Source organism: Lepidochelys kempii, chromosome 16 (genome assembly GCF_965140265.1).
Source record: "Lepidochelys kempii isolate rLepKem1 chromosome 16, rLepKem1.hap2, whole genome shotgun sequence".
NCBI classification, from domain to species: domain Eukaryota; kingdom Metazoa; phylum Chordata; order Testudines; family Cheloniidae; genus Lepidochelys; species Lepidochelys kempii.
The window spans coordinates 25,255,542-25,276,732 of record NC_133271.1 but is presented as its reverse complement, the minus strand read 5'-3'; the positions used below and the strand labels follow the sequence as shown (position 1 = coordinate 25,276,732).

General features: G+C 53.6%; 1 protein-coding gene across 2 annotated transcripts in view; it reads right to left on the bottom strand.

Annotated features, from left to right (window-relative positions):
- Positions 1-280: 280 nt before the first annotated feature.
- LOC140899126 (carboxyl-terminal PDZ ligand of neuronal nitric oxide synthase protein-like) overlaps positions 281-21,191 on the bottom strand; it is a 61,063-nt gene continuing 40,152 nt past the window's right edge. For both annotated transcript variants that reach the window (XM_073314013.1, XM_073314012.1), the window contains 9 exons: positions 18,211-18,303; positions 16,830-16,888; positions 13,671-13,779; positions 12,625-12,766; positions 11,997-12,142; positions 8,532-8,699; positions 5,996-6,161; positions 4,016-4,367; positions 281-3,452 (listed from right to left, as the gene is read on the bottom strand). In XM_073314013.1, coding sequence (XP_073170114.1) covers positions 2,939-3,452; positions 4,016-4,367; positions 5,996-6,161; positions 8,532-8,699; positions 11,997-12,142; positions 12,625-12,766; positions 13,671-13,779; positions 16,830-16,888; positions 18,211-18,303 — 1,749 coding nt within the window. In that variant the 3' untranslated portion in view covers positions 281-2,938. The remainder of the gene's footprint in view (positions 3,453-4,015; positions 4,368-5,995; positions 6,162-8,531; positions 8,700-11,996; positions 12,143-12,624; positions 12,767-13,670; positions 13,780-16,829; positions 16,889-18,210; positions 18,304-21,191) is intronic.

Sequence of the window (21,191 nt, the reverse complement as noted above, 5' to 3'; positions counted from 1 at the left end):
AGCTGGCACAGCTGACTTTGTACCGGGCTGACGTGTGTCACCTGGGGCGTGGCGTGGGAGGCGGGGGTTGGTACACGGCGATAAAGTGCCGCTCTGCTGGGGTAGACACGACCCCAGTGACGCTGCCGGTTTACATGGGGACGGGGGGCTCCGTCCTTGCTTCTCGGGGCCGGAGTCCCAGCGGGCAGATCCCCTGTGCCCAGCACGGAGCCCCCAGCGTGGAACGAGGGGCTTTCGGGGCCCTGGTATTTAAAATAAACAAACACACCAGGCACACGCACCAGTGGAAAACTAATCTGTAATTACAGCACCGGCTCCCGTCCGCTTGTCCGGCAACAGGGCGCTGCATGGAAATCCCACGGCGCCGGGAGAGCAGAACACAGCATTTATCGCCTTCCAAGTCCAGTAACAAACCGCCTACCCCTCTGTTGTCCCACCACAAGGTCCGTGTGTTTCCTAGCGGACTGAAATACATCCCAGCTGGAGCTGGCCTGGTCCTTGGTGACAGGCAGCAGAGTCCACGCATCACCAAAGCTGTGCGGGCCGATCCATCCCCTGGATCTAACTCAACAGCCGCCCCTCTTAGTCCTCCCCTCTGCTGATCTCCCGCAAGCCACCCTCCAGCCCAAGGTTCAACACATTCGCCATCCACCCCGCACGTCCTCAGCCAGGGCAGCATCACCCTGGGCACAGACAGCCCAAGGCTGGCACCATGCGAGTCTCCCTCCAGCCTAAAGGAGGGCCCCTGTGGTGCCTAGCCCTTGGGAGCGCGAAGTGGTAGCGAAGCCTTGCTCTGACTCCTCTGCCCAGAGCTGCATTTTGCCCCACGCTGCACGGCCCGTCCACCTGCAGCCTGCCCCCTTCCCTTACTCCAACCTACAGAAGCTTTCACCATGCAGTCGGGGGTGGGGGTATATCTGCTTAACCCCACCTTGTCTAAACTGCACCTAACACGGCCCTGGGCCTAGGTTACCTCTTTGCAGCAAAGCTCCCCCAGAGTTCACAGCATGAACATTATGGGCAGCCCCCAACCCCCGCCCCCCACATTTCATTACTCCTCAAAACTGATCCATAACCTGGCAAACCACCCAAACCTCAGACCAATCCCTCCCCCCATGGTCAGAATGTGCAACAAAGCAGCTGTTTGCACATCAGAGCACAGCTCCTACATGCCTGTGGCTGGGGGGTGGAACGACCCACTACTGACCTGCCTGGGCGAGCGGCCCCCCCTTCCGAGCTACCCTGGCATGGGCACTCAGAGGAGAGCACTGAGTTCCTCCCATGCAGCAGTCAGCGGGAACACGGCCGAGCTCGATGAGTAGGAGTCGCTTCCACAGTGTGCAGCAGGGACGCTGGAAGCCAATGCTGCAGGGTGAGGTGCTCAGAGCAGACTCCCCAGGGCGCAGGAAGAAGCCCCTCACTGTCCCCAGTAGGATGCACAGCCCCCGTCACATGCATACAAGCTGGGCTGCAAGGCTGGGAGGGTCTGGTGGCCATACTACACATGAAACCAGGTGGCTCCTGCCCCTCCATTCCCAGGAGGGCCTCGGGGTGGGGGAAGTGGCTAGCAATGGATTTTTAGCATCAGCAGCCCTCCCAATCAAACCCTTAGATGGCTTGGGTCTGGAAGCCAGTGCAGTGGCCTCTATAAGGGATGGTCCCAATCCCTACTAGGGGGGATACAGTGAACTCTCAGGCCTTGGTAACAGTGGCTGGATTAGTCTGTACCCAGCTATTTATGCCCCTACCAAACAGCAGCTGTTCTTCGTGTCCCGTTAGCCAATGGGGATCAGTATGAGAAGGGAACAGACCCCTGGAACCAGCGTAACAGGTCCACATCCTGGACCTGTCTGTCCCCGTCAGATGCAGATTGCTTTGGGGAGACCGGTGGACTTGGATTGTCAATCAACCCAGGGTCATAGTGCTGCACGGACCGCTTCCAAGGGTATTCTCCAGCCAAGTCTCCCCCTTCGCAGCTGGGGCTGCCTTGGGCATTTCAAAGAGCCTGCCAGCACCCCATCCTGCTCCCAGCCCTATCGCTGCAGAGTTTCCTGTTCAAGCAGCTAATACATATTAAAGCTGATTCAATTCCCAAGTGGTCAGGAGTGGAGCATCGGAGGATTTGCACTTGTGCCCCTCTCCTCTGGGCCCCTGTTCTGTTTGGGGCTCGCTAGGCAGTATCTAATACCCCCCAGCCGAGAGACTCCTATCGCACAGTTTGGGGGAACGCTGCTTGTCACAAGTCAGACACCAGTGCTGGTGAAGCGGGGGAGGCTAGATCTGGGCCCCAGCTGGGCTTAGCAGCAAGGGAGCAAACACAGACTGGCCTCCTCTGGCCAGGGTAAACAAGCGTCACCTGCCCTGGCCCCACAGCCAGTTCAGTGGGGCAGCAGCCCTGGCGCATCCCAGCCGGAGAGCAGTGGGAATGGCAGGTTGGGGCGTGGCGCTCCATGGGCGGAGGATGGCGCTGTCCGGCAGACACAGCAGCCGACCATGACTGGGGCAGGGAGAGTCATGGCAGCAAAGGAGCAGCGCCCTTCTAGAGCAGCGGGGCAGCGTTTCAGAGGGGTACCCTGCTGCGTGTGCGTCACTGGACTGTGCCCGTGGCAGGCCGGCTGGACGAGGAGAGGCCCTCGGCCACCAGAGGGCTTGGAGGATGGTTGTAGCATTGCTCTCCAAGCCAATGTCTGCAGCCCACGGCCTGTGACCACTTGGGGGGCTCCAGGGGGCTTGGACTAACCCGGCCTCGTCCTGTAGCACCCAGCAGCCTGTTGGAGAGGGTGCTACAAAGCCAGCCTAGCTGCTACGTGTTGCAGAAAAGCCAGGGGAAGCAACCTGCTTCCTGGGCTAAGTACTAAGAACTCTAGTTACCCTGAGGTCTGTGCCAATCTAAATTCTAACATCGGGTAGTGATGGCACCTGCCAGCTAACTGGGAGGCTAAGCAGGGACCCTGCTGAGCCCCATGACCTCATCCACCTCATTCTGCAGCAGCTCATCCTCCGAGAAGCTGATGTGTAAGCATGTTTTGGTGCCTGCGGAGGAGAACAGCAAGGTGCTGTCCATGGGGCAGGCCATGTCTGCCGGGTCTCTCACTGGGTTCTTGCTAGCCATGTCTCCAGGTGCAGGGGCCTCTTCTGAAAGATGGCAGGTGCCAGACATGGGGGAAGCATGGCTGTTCTTGCCAGTCCTGTCCTTGCCCCATGCTGGCCGGGCCCCCGGGTTGGGGAAGAGCTCTGTGCCGGGGGCAGGAGTCCTGACGTCCGACTCGAACTCCGAGCTGGCGAGCGAGCAGGTGGTGACGTTGGTGAGACTGGATGCACTGGGGCTGGGCAGCGTCGTGGGAGCAGCGTTCTCAGGCTTGGGTTCCACCTCCAGGCTCGGGGAGGTCTTGCTCGACCTCTTCCGCAGGATGGCTGGGGGCGGGTTGAGCTTAGGGATGGGCTGCTGCAACCTTGAGAGCACAGAGCAAAGAGATGTTCGTGTCTAAGCACGTCTCTGCTGAGGCTCTGGGCTCAGCTGCAAGAGATCTCAGAGGCCAGCTGCCTTCTCGCAACCCTACGGTAGCTACATCGGGGGACAGGGGGGACCTGCAGCACCTCCTGCCCAGCCCCCTGGTCGCTCCTGGGGCCATGGGGGCAGTGTGAGGGGGAAGCAGCTCTGTGCAGAGACAGGGAAGCTCCAGCCGTGCCCGCAGGGGCCGGTGTGAAGGAGCCAGGAATGCTCACCCTGTCCTCTTCCTGTTCCTTTTTGGGTTAAGTTGTGCTCCACAGCCCCCAGCGCTCGTGGGTGGTCACAGCTGCCTGGCCCCTGGGCAAGACTCGCCTGCCTTTCTCCATTGCAGGCTACCGGGGAGTGTGGCCTGGCCCAGCCCCCGGGCTTGCCAAGGCCACTGGCCCAGACTCTGCGCTGAACGGAGCAGCCAGCAAGTGGGGGAGGGTCCCTGCTCCTCCCACTGCCTCGGACTAAGTGTGGGTGGCTGTTAACCAGCTGGGGGGAACTGGGAGACCGACCTACCTCTCGTCCTCTGCTCTGCTGCTCGGGTCGCCTGCCTTCTGCCTGCCGCCACCATTGAGCAGAGCCTGGTCGCTGACCTCGGAGCCCTCCACCTGCCGGTGGAGACCATCCTGCCCCTCCAGCACCACCAGGTGCTCGTCCCCGTCCGTGGCAGTAGGGCCCCTGCTGCCTTTCTCCAGGCTCAGGAGGTTGAGGTAGGAGGCACTAGTGGCCAGCGAGCCAGGGGCCAGCGGGCTGCCCAGGACACTGGCTGGGGTGGAGGTGGAGGGCAGGTTGAGTTCCAGGCTGTAATGGTTCTTCAGGTTCAGAGACAGGGACTGAGCCAGGGACAGGTTCTGCAAGGATCTGTCAACTGCCAAGGCAAAGAGAAGCAGCCTGGGTAAAGTGTTACCAGCCCCTAGCCGTGACGCTTCCCCGGGGCCCAGCCGCTCCCCTCAGGGCCCGGTCAGGCCCAGCAAAGGTGGGGCGGGGAGAGAGGGGGCTTGGCGGCCTTGGCCCCTATCACTGAAGGCATGGGCCTCTGCTGGCACAGGGAGATGAGAGCAGCCCCGGTCCAAAGCCAGCACAGGCTCCAGCCCCAGCTAGCCAGGCCCGCTCCCCTCCTCCTGCATGGGGAGAGGGAGAGAGGATGGCTGCCTGGGGCCAGAGTTGGCTTTGCACGTGTCCCCCACCACGCTCTCTGCCATTAGCCCTTCTGGGGATGGTCAGAGGCTCTGTGAGTTGCGTTGGGTCTCAGTTTGCAGCAGCCATCTGTCTGCAGCATAAAATAACAAACCTACAACCAGCTGCCAGCCGCAGGGACTGCATGGCCCTGGCTGGAGGATGTGCAGGCTGAGCTGCCCTGCCCTCGGGGTCGGGATGGTGTACACGGGCAGGGCAGATGGGAGCTCGCTCTGCTCTGTGGACAGAGGCCAGCAGTCTCCGGAACTGCCAACCCAGTGCCGCTCACAAGCACTGAAGGCCCGTGGTCGTCTCAGGCCTGAGGAGCTGCCGTGTGAAGCAGTGGAATTGGCCTTGGAACGACCGTGGGGCTAGGCCCAGGGTGGAGAGGCTGAGGTCTGGCATTTGGTTCCCATCCTGACGTCTGACCAGACTCCCTCCATTCCCCATCTATGAAACGGGGTCAGAACTTCTCCTCTCCAGCGGGCTCCTCGGGGATTGGCGTACCCATATTGCAGTGCACAGGGGCACCTTTCATCTCCCATGTTAACACCCCCCTGCCTGCACCAAAGGCTGGCTGGAACTCGGAGCGGCCTCCCTGCCTTGCTCAGCACCAGATGCTCATGAGGGGTGGAGGTGGGGATTCTCCATAGCAGCCTGCCACCCTACCAAGAACAGGTGTATTCCATAAACCGGGCAAAGGCAGGGGCTGGCCTGGCAGAGAAGGAGGGGGGTTACCGGAGGCTGCCTGCAGCAGGGTCCAGTCCCCGCCAAGAGCTGCAGCCCCATACACAGGGGCTGGAAATGGGAGCAGACGTTTCCCCACCAACAAGCAGCAAATTCTCATCCAGGCCAAAGTGTCACCAGCGCCATCACTGCTCAGGCTACTGGGCAGAACTGGGCCCTGGCAGGGAGCCGGCAAAGAGCCCTCTGCCCTGATTCGGTGCTATGCCGCGCTGCAGCCCATGCTGGGGCAGGGCAAAACCACCGTGGCGGGGAGGGTGCTGGATTAGAGCAATTCATGGCTGGAGCCAGCTCGGTCCCAGCAGCGTTTGCTTCCTGGGCTGACTCAGGGAAACGCTGGGGCTCTGGGCTGGATGAGCTTGTGGGCTGGGGAGGGCTCTGTGGCCAGAGTCCCCATGCCCTGGAGTGCCCCTAATGAGAGCACTGTCCTCTCCTTCGCTCTCAGCATCTGCCTGTAGGAGTCGAGTTGGGATGTTCTCAGCAGCTCCCCCTGGCTGTGGGCTGGAGAGATGTCCCGGCCTCTCAGCCCCACCACTGTCGGGAGGCTCTATAAGCACCCCCCCCACGCCCTCCTACCTGGCTGTCTGTGCTGCACCTTGATCTCCAGCTCCTTCAGCTGCTTCACCAGCAGGGAGACATGCTGCAGCAGGTCGCGGTTGGTCAGCAGCAGCTGGCGCACCCGGGCCTGAGCCTCGATGCGGGCGGCTGTTTCGGCAGCCAGCTGGTCTTTCAGCAGCTGCACCTGCAGGGTCAGGAGACGCCGATACATCACCTTCTCCTGGGGAATGGCCAGGCCGCAGCTACGCTACCCGCAGCTCCAGGGGTGCACAGCAACAACCCAGACCTGCACCCTGGCTCCCTTCTGTATGAATCTCTCTCCCAACCCCAGTCCGAGTCTGCAGAGTGGGAAAGTTTCTGTAATTTGGCTAGGATCTTTTTTTTTTTGACAAACTTGAGTCTGTTCTTTCTCCTCAGGTCTCCCCCTCTCTTTCTGACAGCCCAGGGTCTGGTCCCAGCTGGGTGAGCTCTGCCTTCAGAACAGATACTCCCACTGTGCACTTCATGCAGCATAGGTCACTGCCACCTTAAAAACCAGGGCCCTGTGTGACCCCTAAATATCCCAGGGCAGATTCTTTGGAAGCGGGGGCGTGCTCTTGTCCAAAACGGCCCCCTCACTCCGGCTGTGCAGTGAACTAGGGCCCACCCCACGGGCGGCTGCATGTCAGTGGGGCAGCATGCACGGAGGTTGCAAAGCCCTTTGTGCTATAGGAACGTAGCACATCGCAGGAGTTGCTTCCACAGGAACTGGCTGCTCCCCTGCAGGGAAGCCCTCCTTTATCTCCCTTCCCCCTACAAAAGGAAGGAAATCCACAATGAAATATGTCTGAGGGCCTGGGAATTCCAGAGGCTCCGGGACAGTTCGGCCCCACAGAGGCAGCTTCTGCAGGCTGTAGTCAGCCCCCCTGCAATACCTTGTCCCCTCCATGTACATACCCACCCCCCGAAGCTAACAGTGAGATGCATATTTGCACACCCAGGGTAGACGAGGCTGCTCTGGCCCTGTCTTTCTCTGTCAGCAGCCGAAACCAGGCAAACTCATTGACCCCCGCCTGGCGGCTGTGGTGTCAGGCCGAGTGGCTGAGACGGTTGTGATGCGACGGCTGCTGTGGGGCTGACCGTCTGCCCGCCATACGTAGGGGAACGTGCTGTGGAATAACGATGCAAAGGTAAGAGCTGGGACTCTTCCTTCTGAGCTAAAGCTATCCCCTCCCCCGATGGGCCATGCCAGAGCCCCTCCAATGGAGCCTAGTCCCCACCTTGTTGGTTTAGGTGAGTAGGTTCTGGAAGGTGGTCCCTGCCCATCAAGTACTGGCTGGATTAAGAAAATAACGATAGGTTTAAAAAAAGAGCAGCCCCCTGGTACAGCAGCTAGTTGGGGATTATGACTAAGGCTAAAATTTTGTCATGGTTATTTTTGGTAAAAGTCACGGACAGGTCACGGGCAACAAACAAAAATTCATGGAGCCCGTGACTTTTACTAAAACTGACCGTACAAGCTGCGGCAGAGGTGCACAGCTCCAGCTGCAGCCCCCACTACAAGCCGCAGGGCAGGGGCTCATGGCCCCGGTGGCGGCCCCCACCGCGGGGCTGTGTGAAGAACGTAGCCCTGGCTCCAGCTGAAGCTGAAGAAGTCACGGAGGTCCAGTAAAGTGGGGGCAAAAGACATATCTGGCTTCAACACTAAGCTTGATACGTTTATGGATGGGATGATATGATGGGATAGCCTAATTTTGGCAATTAATTGATCTTCGACTATTAGCGGTAGATATGCCCTACGGCCAGTGATGGGACGTTAGATGGTGTGGGATCTGAGTTACTACAAAGAATTCTTTCCTGGGTGGCTGGCTGGCGAGTCTTGCCCACATGCTCAGGGTTTAGCTATCACCATATTTGGGGTCGGAAAGGAATTTTCCTCCAGGGCAGATTGGCAGAGGCCCTGGGGGTTTTTCGCCTTCCTCTGCAGCGTGGGGCACGGGTCACTTGCTGGAGGATTCTCTGCACCTTGAAGTCTTTAAACCACGATTTGAGGACTTCAATAGCTCAGACATAGGTGAGAGGTTTGTTACAGGAGTGGGTGGGTGAGATTCTGTGGCGTGCGTTATGCAGGAGGTCAGACTAGACTATCATAATGGTCCCTTCTGACCTTAAAGTCTACGATTCTATGAAGTCATGTAGTCCGTGACTGCCATGGCCTCCGTGACTAAATCGTAGCCTTAATTATGACTTCTGGGTTCTAGACCCACCTCTGACATGGACCTTTTTTTTTTTTTTTTTTTGCTGGAGGGGGAGAAGGAGAGACTGTGCCTCAGTTCAGACGCTAAGGGCCACGTTCCACCCCGGATTGCTCTGCAAGACTCCCAGGGGCCCCAGCCAGGGAACAGAGCAAGGAGCAGTGTAGGGCTTGAGTTATCCAAGGGCTAATTCAGCTGGGCTAGTAGGAAAAGGAACCTCGAACAAGGCAGAGGAAATGGTTGCCAGTCAAAGGTCAGTAAGTGGAGAGAGAGTGTGTGTGTGTGATCCCACCCCGAAACAGGGCTGCGGAGCCCCTTACCTGTGCCACAGCCACCTGGGTCTGCTGCTGCTGCTGCAGTAGCTGATGCTGGAGGAGCTGCAGGCAGTGCTGAGATGCCAGGGGGGCTGCCGAGGCAGAGGAGCAGGGGCTGCTTGCACTCAGCAGTTGCTGGGACACAGAGGGGTAGATGGAGCAGTTTTCGGCATCCTGGGCACAAAGAAACGGGCTTAGTGACACGAGTATAGCAGTTCCCAGATCAGCTGTTGCTGAGACTTAGGCCTTGTTTACCATGGAGGGTGGGCTCTGGCTAGAGTCGTTGGTCCTGCTCCCTAGCGTAGGCAGGCAAAGCTACTCTTTGCACCGGTGCAGCGTACCCCAGCAGCACTGCACTGATGTACTATGCAGCTTAAAACGGTTCTGCTTATTCATAGTTGGGGTTTGCACCAGTGCCTGGCTACTGACACTTGAAAACCCTAGTGTGGACGAGGCCTTCAGTATGTTGAACAATGTGCTGAAGCAAGAACAGGATCCTGGTGTTTGGCGCTGTACATGTGTATCCACCCGCTCTCCCGGCTCCAAAGGGAGTACGTTTTCCAGTGACACCACTTGCAATGAGTAATATCCCTGTGTGCATGTGTGTTTATGTGGCGCTCAGAATAGGAATGCAGGGTTTACGTCCCCTGGTACCTTCCCCTACTGGGAAGCAGTGGCAGAAAGTGGCTTGAATCTCCCAGCAAACACCCAATGGGAGCTAGTCTCCAAAATGCTCCAGCTGCCCAGAATCACCGACAGATACTAGGAATTTTGCTGTTTGGCAGCCAGAAACGTTTGCCTCCATTAAAGTGAATGATAGCAGATGGACTTGAGCCAGATCCGTTAGTGTATTAAGACACTGCAGGCAGACAACATTAATAATTAAGCAAAGCAGGCTTCCTCCCCTTCCAGTAAACCTCAGAGACCCAAGCCCCACCCCTGTCAGTTCACTGGAAATTAAAATGACACTGGAGAGTAAATGTGACTGATTTCAGAGCTGCCTTTCTGGCTCATAGGTGAATGGAGGTGAATTTCCCTCTCTCGTGCTGGGCAGTTTCAGAACCCACAGGAGTTTTACACTCACACTCTCTCTCTCTCTCACTTAAACCCTAGCCCCCTGGGTTAATGCTCTCCTGCCTCACCGTCCTAAATCAGCCCTTGTTTATACACTGCGGAGTGGCTCACTCTTCAAAGCAATCAATTAAAGCTTGGTTCTCTGGACACAGCACTCTAGGGTCACTCTTTTTAACCCTAGTCAAATGGACCACTAACAAAATACCGTCAGGTTTAGCCCATTGGGTGCCCTCCGAAAGGAAACCCAGATTTAGAGGGGAGAAGTTCATTGATGATTGAGAACCAGAGCTGTCAACTTGCAGCCGGGTAAGAGAGGGCGTCCCCTCATTGCTCGGCGGCACCTTTCATCCCCATGGCTCCCAAGGCTTTAGCAAAGAAGCCAGCCCTGCACAGGCTGTGAGGGTCCCCCCCGATGACACACTGCGACTACGCAGTGGCCACGGGTGTCGAGCACGCAGCAATGCGTGAGGCAGGAGGTGATTGTCACAGCCCAGGAAAGGTGGAGGAAGAATGTAAAGAGACAGAATGTAGCTCTCAGAGGGAATACCTCATTTAGCAAGGCCTGAGGTTAACACCATTACTCCTGTGAAAAACTCCAGGGTGTCTTCAGTGGGCAGCAGTACCCCCAGACAGCGATGCCTCAAACAGCACATGCTCTCCACGGAGGGGAACGAGCCACGTGCTGCTAACCACCAACACACCACGTGTGGCAGTGAGCTGGTGCTCCTGGGAGGGACCCTGCTACAATCACTAGGGAAGTTGACGCGATGGCATTACAGACTGGCGAAGCTTCTCCACTTTTAGGAAGAGGAGGCCCACGCCAATGCATGGCTCTGGCCCAGGAGCTTCCAGGCAGGGTGGGAGTGACAGCGTTGGGCTACACGATGTGTTTGCGCATTCTCTACTGGGAGGCGGTTCAGATCGGGCTCTCTAATGTACCCTTCAGGGAGCCGGGGGGGCGGTGCCATTCCTCTCTTGGCTACGAAGGATTTCCACAGCGCCTCTCTAGTGGGACACCTGCAAGTCAAGGGTGTAAAACAAAATCGCATTCCACCTGGGAAGAAAAAGTGACCTCCCTGTAGAGAGAAGCCAGTCTTGTCAGCCTGCGGCAGCTCCCACTAACCCACTCTGTCCTGGGGAAGTGCATGGAGCCATGGCCAACCAGTCCCACTCGCCCTAAAAATTTGCATTTAAAATTCATTTCCTTCCCTTGGCTGGCGCAATGCAAGCAGCTGCAGGTGCTCCAGTGCCCAGCTGGACTAGGGCCAGTTCTGGATATCAGTCATTCAGACAGATCACCTTTGGAAGCCAAACCCTTGGAAATACCTGCAGTCCAAGCCAATGACACACATCCCATTTTCATCTGTTTCACTAGTCACTTTCAGCCAGACTCAGCAAGTGATGTGAGCATTTCAGTCAGCCAGGAAATGCTCACCGAAACAAATCTTCGGCTCAGTTTTTCATTATACATTATGTCAGTTTAATAGCAACATAGTCACTGTGTGAGTTCAACACTGCGACACAGCTGTCTCCAGCACCTCTCTGGACACCACTATTTAGCAACTGGGCTAGGAAAGGGACACAGGAATTCCCATAGCAGATCAGATGTGGTCCATCCAGCCTGGTATCCTTTTTCCAACAGTGACCAGTACTTGATTCTTCAGAGCAAGGTGCAAGAAAACCAGACTGGACAACTGCAGAATAATCTGCTTACAGGGGAAGCTTTTTCCTAAATTATATCAGTTAGTTGGACATCTTATTGCCTAAAGAATGAGGATTTATAGTCCTTAGTTTTTGTCCTGTTTAACATTAACAGTGTGGGGTGTTCTCTTTAGCCACACAAAAATCTAACCCCTTTTAAAAACCGGCTGAGCTCTTGGCCTTAGTGATATCTTGTGGCAGCAAGTTCCACAGGTTAATGATGCAAACCCACCCTGGAAGGCCAGCTGTTTGCAGTTGCTGCATTCCCTGTTTGTTGCTCCTCTTCACTTCCCAGTGACCAGCTGCAGTGAGCCAATGGGGAATTACATTCTGTATAGCAAGTCCTACAGGAACAGTCCTCTATCAGGATGCTTTAGAGACATTAATGGAGCCTCAGATCTGCCGGACAGTGCATGCCCTGCAGGCAAGATATGCAGCGTGTAGGATGGAGCTGGGGAAGCCTGGACAGGTGGCTACCTGACCTGCCTCTCTACTGCAGCTTTCAAAGGAAGGGGCTGTCCTGCTGGCTTTCTGCCCAGGGACATGCTGAAACGAAGGCAGTTTAGCGTCCCGTGACTGCTGTTGCTGTGAACTGCCCTCCTGAGCGAGGCTGTGGAATGAACCCCCAGAAGAAAATGCGTCATATCAGCGAATGGGCGTCACTATCAAATTCCCCCCAGCTCCGCCCGTTATTACCTGACAGCTCTGTCCGGATTTCAGGATGCCCAGCTCCCCCATGGGGGAGGGCAGCTCTTCAGCGCCCCTCTCAGACAGACCGATGCCATCGGAGTCCACGTCAGCCTCATCGACATCCACGATCTTGGCTCCCCCCTGCTGGTGAACTTCAAGGGTGAGAGTAAAACAAATGAAGGAACCAAAATGCGAGCAGATCAGAGCAAGGAGACTGAGTGGCAGGGCCGGGCTGGCAGGAGAAGGGAGAGCAGCTAAAGACTAGTTTGGCTTTCCTTAGCCATCTCCACGTGTTGGAGCAAAGTTAACGGACAGGAAAAGTGCCTTGGGGGGGTCAGTGCAGCACGGGGCTGGGCCAAGTCCTCAGCCCCTCAGGGCTGTGTCCACATGGGGGATACTTCCCTCCTCTGGATGTTTTTAAGGCACTCTGCTTCGTTGCACTGAAGGGGCTGGAGCAGCAGAGTCTGTAAAATGCACGGTCTCTGGGCCGTGAGCCCAGCTGCGGACATAACCCATGGTCAGGGTTAGCACCAAGACAGCGATGCATCACCAGAGACTGTCCCCCACCCGAGAGCACCCAGTGCGCCAGCTGCCTCGGGAGGGGGCTCTGCAGGTGTCCCCGGGGAGCTGTCACCTTCTAGAGGCTGCTCTTCCACAGACTTGTCACTGGCGCCGTCCGCCTGTCCATCCGCGTTCTGCAGTGCGTGCTGCAGGCTCAGCTTGTGACACACCTCGAAGGCCTGGCCCACTGTCCGCACCACCCGCATGGCCTGGCTCTGGGGAGCAGATGGTTAGAGCCCTTTGGAGCAGGAGCTTTGCCACAGGTTATATCACGGAGCAGAAACCAGCCATTCCCAGGAGACTCCTGCTATTCCCTGCTTCCCACCACGGCTCTGCTGATGGGGAACCATCCTTCCACATCCCAAAACAGAGCCTGGGCCCGCCTGGAGAGCCAAACTCCCCCCTGCCCAAAGGGGAGCCTTCTAGGCACACTTAGCAGCATGCAGGCCCCAGGAACCTCCATAAGGCTGCTCTGGGGCAGCGGTATTTAGGAGGCATCAGATAATAGGGACTAGAGCAGCACTAATCACTTCCCGTTTTGAAATGCAGCTGCCTCTGACTGGAGCTCCCAATTCTCTGCACAGATAATTCTACATCCCTTTGTGCCATTGTCTCCCCAGACAATGGAGTTTTACTCCTGGCTCCCTGACAGACTTTATTCCTTGGTTTGCTAGGTCTGGAGCGTCCTCTGGACAGTTATCTGTGTGAAGGGGCTGGGGCAGTGTCCTTCCTAGAGCTGCACTGTACGATTGTCTGCTAGAGAGAGTTTGGGGGAGTGCAGGCAAGCCTGAGTTGGATAAACTTTAACTTCTGCAGCCACTGCATTGGGAAGCGTTAGTCGGGATGGAGATACGTTTAAGCCAAAGTTAATGAGCCTACCGATGTTGTTCAGCATCCCTAGTAGTCTGCTATAAATGGGATAATTAACCCTACAATATGTCCTTAGTTCTCCGGGTAAAATCCAGGATGAATTCTCAGCAAGACTCACTTGCCCCTTCGCTCTGCCAAGTACCCATCAGGGATTGGGGATGGGGGGGGGGTTTCCTCCCGGGATAACCCAGACCGTTACAAAGGATACACGCCTCTGAAAAGCTAGTCACTGCAAATGACCCACCGCACCTTCTTTTTGGATTTGAAAACGTTGCATCTGAAGGAGTTGTTGGCGCCATCCCTTGCAATGTAACTGAAAATCTTTAGGTCCTGCGAGTCGTGCGACACGTAGAAGATTCTAGTTAGAAAAGACACAGAGTGAATCAGAGACACTAAGCGTGGCAAAAATCTAGATTCCAGTATAGCAAACGGGACACGGGAATCAAACCATCCAAAGTCAGGATCAGGCACAGAGCGGCTAGTCAAAAGGATCCCGGGGCAAAGGAAAAATAGGAACAGCCCCACGGGTCTGGAAGAGAGATTCCTCTTTCCTTCCACAATTAGCAAGGCCAGCGAGCAGCTAGTAAGATGGCACTTTGCATGTCTGAGAGAAATCACCTGTTTCTAAAGCGGGTACAAACTCTAAAAAGCTACAGCATTAGAGACCAAGCATCTCCCTAGCTCCTGACAGTGAATCTAGTCTCCAGCTGCCGCACCGGGTGTTCTAACATCTAAAGTCACATTGTGCCTAGCACTCAGTCAGCCCAGTGACATCTGGGCTAGGAAGTTACAGGGGGTGTTTCGGGCCCTTCCTGTCACATCAAAGGGAACAGGAACAGTCTGCATTTTGCTCTGCTATGGTAGCAGAAATAGCCCTTCCTCTTTTAACCTTCAGCCATTAGCCTCCACGTGTTCACCTGTTCTGCCTCAGCCCTCGACAGCTGAGGGAGCTCTGCCACACACTGGACAAGGAGCCAGCGCCCTTTCAACCGGAGAGCAGGCCAGTGTCAAGAACGACCACAGATGACCACCTGCCTGGCAGGGGCAGTTTCAGGGCAGGGGTTCCTAAGTCCAGGAACCCACCGCAGTTTGGGAAACACACTCTGCAACGAGCCACGTCAAAAGCCATTAGCTAGTTTGTCCTAGCCTACAAGGCAGAAAGTGGTAGCATAGGCCTATTATCATTAATGACAGGCAGATGGTACAATACAGAAGCCAGCTTCCTTCTGATGCTTCTGCAAAGGATGCTGAATTCAATCTCCACCCCATTCCCAGCTCAAGGGATTTTCAGTCCCCCCTTTACCTCCCCTACCCCTGTTAACCCTGGCTCCTTCCCATCCTCCACCTGACAAAATCCATTTCCAAAGACCACATTACAGTTTTTTCCACTCAAATTTTTGTCCATTTTATTCCCCACAGTTATTTCATTGGGTAAAAATGCACTGAGTAATTTCAGCTGTGAATGAGGGAGACGGGCGCATGTTTCTCCTTCCCCCTCCAGTTCTCTGTCTTTGAATTCTGCCTTGAATCCGCAATCAGGACAATTATCAAGAACATGGACTCGGCCCTGTAATAAGCAAGTTGTCTTCTTTCAAGATTATTTTAGTAACAATCAAGCTCCTTTCTAGAGAGTCTACTGAAATTACCCTCTCCCTTTGGCACACAGACCCGTCTCCTTTAAGAATGCCAGAAGGGAGAGGGACAAGAATAAGACAAATATCAATGGTGCCTCTTGGAAACTCTTCCCCACCATTCCCTGGATGTAAAATGTAGGTATCTGAGCTCCTAGTGCTGTGGGCTTTGCTCTAACGATGCAATTACTGGCTTAACAGATTTAACAGCCTGAACCAATTTAGGGCCTTTAGAAAGTTAGTTTTATAGATTACCTAGCATCATTATGGCTGCCGGGGAGGAAGGAATTCCAGGAAGGAATTCCATATGTCCTAAGGCAGCCAGAATCGAGAGACAGCTCACACACCAGAATTCAGAGATGTTCACTATCGAGTCTAGTCTGCCCACCTGACATATGGCTGGGGTGGGGATGGCAAGTGATTGCTTTTAGTCCTTTCAAGAGATTAATCTGAGATTCAGTTACCAGTGTCAGAGGCAATCAAAGGACACCCCTTTCCCCGTGTGTTCCAATCCCCTGTCGTTGAATAGCTGCCCAGGTGTTGTATTGTAGCTCTGCCTGGGGATTGAGAACTGGACCACGTTTGGCTCCTGGGGAAGAAATGCTGCTCTCCTGCCAAGCACAATGGCCCAAATCTCTATGACAATTTCCACTGTATGCCCGCCAGGCAGTGAGTGTGTACAGTACCTTCGGGCTCTCCCCGAGCCTGATGACAAGCTGTGGATTCACCCGTCATCTCTTCTTGTCCCATTGTACAGAAAGGGTCTGCTCTTAGCTGGGGGGGTTCATCCCACCCAGCATTAACTCTTTATCCTCTGGGATGGAAACCCTCCAGCAGGAGCTCCGTTTGTTCAGCCCCAGTACAAGTGTTAACCCCTCAGAGCCAGGCGCAGCCTAGGCTGCGGTCACAAAGAACTAATGGACAAAGGGGCTGCTCCAGTCCCCCGGTCTCTCCCTTCAGTCTTCCCTGCCTCTTGCTGATGCATCCATAGCCAAAAGGCAGCCTGCACCCACACACCCGTTCTCCATAGACCAAAGAATCCCACTGGCTTTAAAACCATGTGACTGTATCTGGCCGTGGTCACATGCCCAGACCAGACGGACCATTGTGGTGCAGTGGTTAGAACAGCCACCTAGCAGACAGGAGCGCTGGTTTCTAATCCCAGCTCTGCCGCTGATTTGATGTGGGGAGAGGGGTTAATCACTGAAGTCCCCGCCCTCCATCTGTAAAGCGTGGAAAACACCTGCCTCCTGGGGGAGCTTTCTGCCTGCAAACGCTTGGAGATCTTGGGACAGACTGTAGGGAAGGGCACTGTTATTGTACCAGCCTTCGTATGGGTCAGTTTCCTCACCCTATCCTGTCCATGCTAGACAGGACGATTAACAAAGGCTGTCTTTGGGAGCACACGGCAGAGAGCACCGAGGCTAGGTTAGAAGGGGAAACGGGGTGGATTTTTCCTTAATTCAGTCTGCATCACAACTAATTGTTCTTAGCACCTAAGAACAATGGTCTTCAGTCACCCTCCTCTTCTAACACAAATAACACGTATCTATTTTAAACTAACATTTTCCTAAAGGGCGGAGGCATTCTCCAAAAACATAGGGAATCAGAATTCCTTTCTTAAGTAATGTAGCCACCTCGTTAATTTAACACAGGCCTTTGGGAAGCACAACTGTGGCTAGGCAATAATTTGGCACATAAAAGCCATGCTGAATGCATCCTATTACATTTGATTGGTTGCCTCTAAAGCTAGCTGGCGCAACCCTCCGCAGCCTACCTGTAGACAGGATCGTGCATCACTAACATCTTACTCTCGTCCCAAGTCCATTCTTTTCTCTGTAAGCAGGGAAGAGAAAAAAGGAATGACAGACCTTAGGAGCTGAAGCCACACTGCTCTGCCTGATGAACTGTTTATAATGCGAACCCAAGGAGAACAGTGGGTTTTACCTCAACCAGAATCTAGGCCAGGATTTGAATATTTTAGTGACAGTCATTTGGCTGAAGAAAAGCTGGTGGCTCAGATGTAAGTGCACACTTTGGACCATTTAGCCCTCCCGCAGGCTTGAAAAATGGTCGTAAGCTAGAATTCGGTTATCACACAGACAGAGGAAGGGCAGGTTTGGCACTGGACTGACTAGAATTTAGGAGATTTAGGTGCAATTCCCAGCTCTACCTCAAAGTTCATGTGTGATCATGGGCAAATCATTTCATCTCGATTCCTCAGTTCCCCATCTGTGAAATGGGGATAATGGTAATTCCTGCCCTACCAGCGTGTGGAGGATTAGCTCATTAAGGTATTAATGTCTGCAAGGTGCTTAGTGGAGCTGGTCAAAAACCCGCTAATTATTTTTTATGGGAAATTTTGTTTAAATAATTTTTGTTGAAACTTCCTTTGAGAATTGTTTGTTTTGGTAAAAGAAAAAAACAAAACAAAACCCACACCCCTCTCCACCACCCAACAGTTTCAACTGTCAAAACCATTTTTCAGTCAATTGTTTCTGATGGAAAATTTAGAAAACGGGGTTTTTTTGGTGAAAATTCTTTCAAGAAAGGTCATTTTTCATCAAAATTCTGCTCCCCCAGAACCATTGTGAGCAGCTCTAGCACTTGGACACAGCCCTGGCCTCACAGAAAAGCCTGTTTGCAAAATTAATCTGGTTTGGCCTCACAGAATCCTTCACTCTTGTCAGAATTTCCCACTAAGCAGCTAAAGTGCCGACTCCAGGCAGTGCAAACCCCTCCCTCCGCCCCCCCCACTCACTTACCCGACTATCTTCACACCACATACAAAAAGCTCCTTTGTAGGAAACAAACACACGGATGGCAGCCAAATGAGGCCACAACTTCACAAGAGTCAAAGAGGGACTGGACATTTATATGGACAGCAGAGCACCCTCAGTTTCCATAATTGCACAAATTTTGGCAGGGATACTAAATCTTGTGCTTCGGCATTTAAACCGATCTCTAACGACTAGAGATTAGGATGAGACCTAATGTGGGAGATGGATTATCCCACATCTGGCGACTGTGAGGTTCTTACAGCTTTCTCTGAAGCAGCTGATCCTGGCCACTGGCTGACAGGACACTGGGCTTGCTGGACTTTGGGTTCTGATCCAGCCATGGCTAATCCCTTAGACACGTTCGGTGTGAAGTCTCACCTTCTGCTTCTTGCGCAGAATCACCTTCACTCCGTCCACAGAAACGATGATGCTCACTTTCTTCTTCTTGATGTTCTTTGCTTTGAATTCATACTAAGGGAAAAGAACCCCGAGTTAGAAGAGATTTCAGGTCAATAGTTAACACCTGGGATGGACTTAGACAAAACAGGCAATTTTAGCCTAAATTTTATTTTAAAAAAATCTAGTTCTAGCTGAAGGAGGAGCCATTTTGTGCCGCTGAGGGAAGCGTGTTCAAAAGGCACACTGGCAAAGGCTTCTTTGTGTGTGTGTGTGTGTGTGTGTGTTTTTAATTAAAAATGACCCTTGTTGAGGAGACAAACTGACCTTGACTTTGGTGGGCTATTTTCAAAGCCCAAAGTTTCCTCAGCTCTTAATGGGACCTGAGCACTGAAAATCTGGCCACGAATGCCATGTTCTTGAGGCCTGTGGCTGGAACATGAACGTTGGCATCTACCTGAGCAGACTCTGGAACTGACTGGTAGACTCTCACTTGCGTGTGATTGCCAAGCCCGGGGGAGGGTACCAGTGGAGTGTGGGGGAGGGAAGCGCTTGGTGGATGGGTTTTGCTGGTGCTAATGACTAGTTAAATGGCAAGTGACATAAATGGGCTTTCAAGGAGGGAGAAGGGAGGAGGGAGAAGACACAGTAGGGAGAAGACACAGCACACATAGTCTGGATAAAGTCGGGGGAGGCACTGTCGTCAGAGAAGGGGGCAGCAACCAGAACCTGCTGGCATATGGAAATTCCATTGGTAGCAGATAAAGTGCTGGCAAATCCAGCCTCTGTATCAAAGGGTTAACTCAGAGGGATTTGCCTGCAGGATAAGCTAGGAACTGATGACTTCTGGCAGGTCCATTGTCCTTGGGTTTGGGCACTGCAGTGCACAGCGCAGGACCATTCAGAGGGAGGACCATAGGGGCAGCAAAAATGCAGTCATCTTGGCTATTAACATAATCGTATCCACTTCGATGGGCTCAGTATCCCTGAAACACTTCAGGCTCCTATCTGCATGCTCCTGCTGAATGCCACTTATTTTAAAAATTACGGAGTTTGTTTTTTAAATATTGCCCTTGACAAAAGCTAAGGAGCAAGCCAAGAGACAGCTAGACCGAACATCCACAAGTTTTGTGTGCAGACACTTACATCACGGACCCAGTCCTTACGCCCCCATTCTGGGCTTGGTTCTGAGCTGCTAAATATTTTTACACAGGATTTAGCTGGCCCCGTATGAACAATGGACTCCATGCATGGGCCAGACCCTCAACTGCTGTAAACCAACACAGCTCCATTGAAATCGGTGTAGCTTCAGTGATTTAAGCTGGCTGACAATCTGGCCACATGTATCTATTTAAAAAAATACTCTGGATTAACTTGGTGTAAGAATTACTGTTGGTTGACAACAGTGAGAATAAATCCTTGTTTTAATAGTCTAATAACATAAACTCAGCTGTAATTGAGCTGGTGAAATCAGCAAGGGAGCCATTGCAAGGATTGCCTGACAGCCATAGCCATGTAAACAGCAGCAGTGAGGCTGTGAACACTAATGTTACATACACTTCAAAATTGCGCAAGATCCTGCAAGAGTCACGGAGGCCCCGATGCAGGCGCATCCGTCTTGATTCTGGGTAGTATCCAGATGCTGGCAATGCATTCAAAGGCAGCTCTGCTACCCCCACGGGCTCTCCCGTCTCCAAAGGGGATGTCCCTCCCCTCCTTACAGGTCCTACTCCATTTTCATTTTAAAAGGGGGGAGATTTTAAACTGTTGTTTTTTTTTTTAAAAAGGCAAAGGACTCATGCCTCGCTAATTTGCAACTCAAAATAGCAAGAGACACGACCCAGGCCTGAGGGCTAGGATTCGTTTTTTCCCTGTATGGGGTACGGTGAGATTGCCGCAGTGGGTCAGTCTGGACATTGTTGTTTCTGAAATTGCAAGATCAGGGTTGGGTTGTTTCTCATTTTTCTTAAAATTCAGACTAGGGTGAGCCCAGAAGGGCCTTTGTGGCACTGCAGGTAGAACCAGGCCGTGGGCGGGGACACGTCATGGTCACCTCCTGGGCCAGCCTGCTACCCCAAGCACCTGGCTGGGCAGAAGTAGCTTCTGCAGTTGGGAGGGGGCAGTTCTTGCATACCCAATCAGTTGCTCTGTCGCCACCAGTGGAAAGGGGGCGGAGGGCTCAGGTAGTTCTGGGCACTCTGGGGCACCACATGTTGCTTGGACTCAGCCCCAGTGCGGAGAGTGGTGGAGCCCCTTCCCACAGCCAGAACTAACTGCGAACAGACTCCCAGAGGGATTCTGCAGCATATTTCATGGAATTCTAAAATAACAGGCACTGGTTCCTCCTATTACTTTGGTAGAAGGATTCCTGGGCTGCCATTCCAGGTCCTCATTGTTTCCTGGTCCAGAGGGTCAGTTTTGAACACACGTATTCTAGGCACAAAGGGACTGCCATACTGCAGGGGCCAAGCCCAGACACAGTAGGCAGCCATGAGATAACCTGCCCCCAGAGAATGTTACCTCCTAACTGTGGGTCTGGGTCTCACTATGATCTACAACAGTGCTTCTCAACCAGGGGTATGTGTACCCTGGGGGTACGCAGAGGTCTTCCAGGAGGTACATCAACTCATCTAGAGATTTGCCTAGTTTTATAACAGGCTACATAAAAAGCACTAGTGAAGACAGGACAAGCTAAAATTTCATACAATGACTTGTTTATACCGCTCTATACACTGAAATGTAAGTACAATATTTAAATTCCAATAGATCTATTCCATAATTACATGGTAAAAATGAGAAAGTCGGCAGTTTGTCAGTAACAGTGTGCTATGACACTTTTGTATTTGTATGTCTGGCTGCGTAAGCACATTGTTTTTATGCGAGGTGTAACTTGGGGTACGTGAGACAAACCAGACCCCTGAAAGGGGGACAGTCATCTGGAAAGGCTGAGAGCCACTGATCTA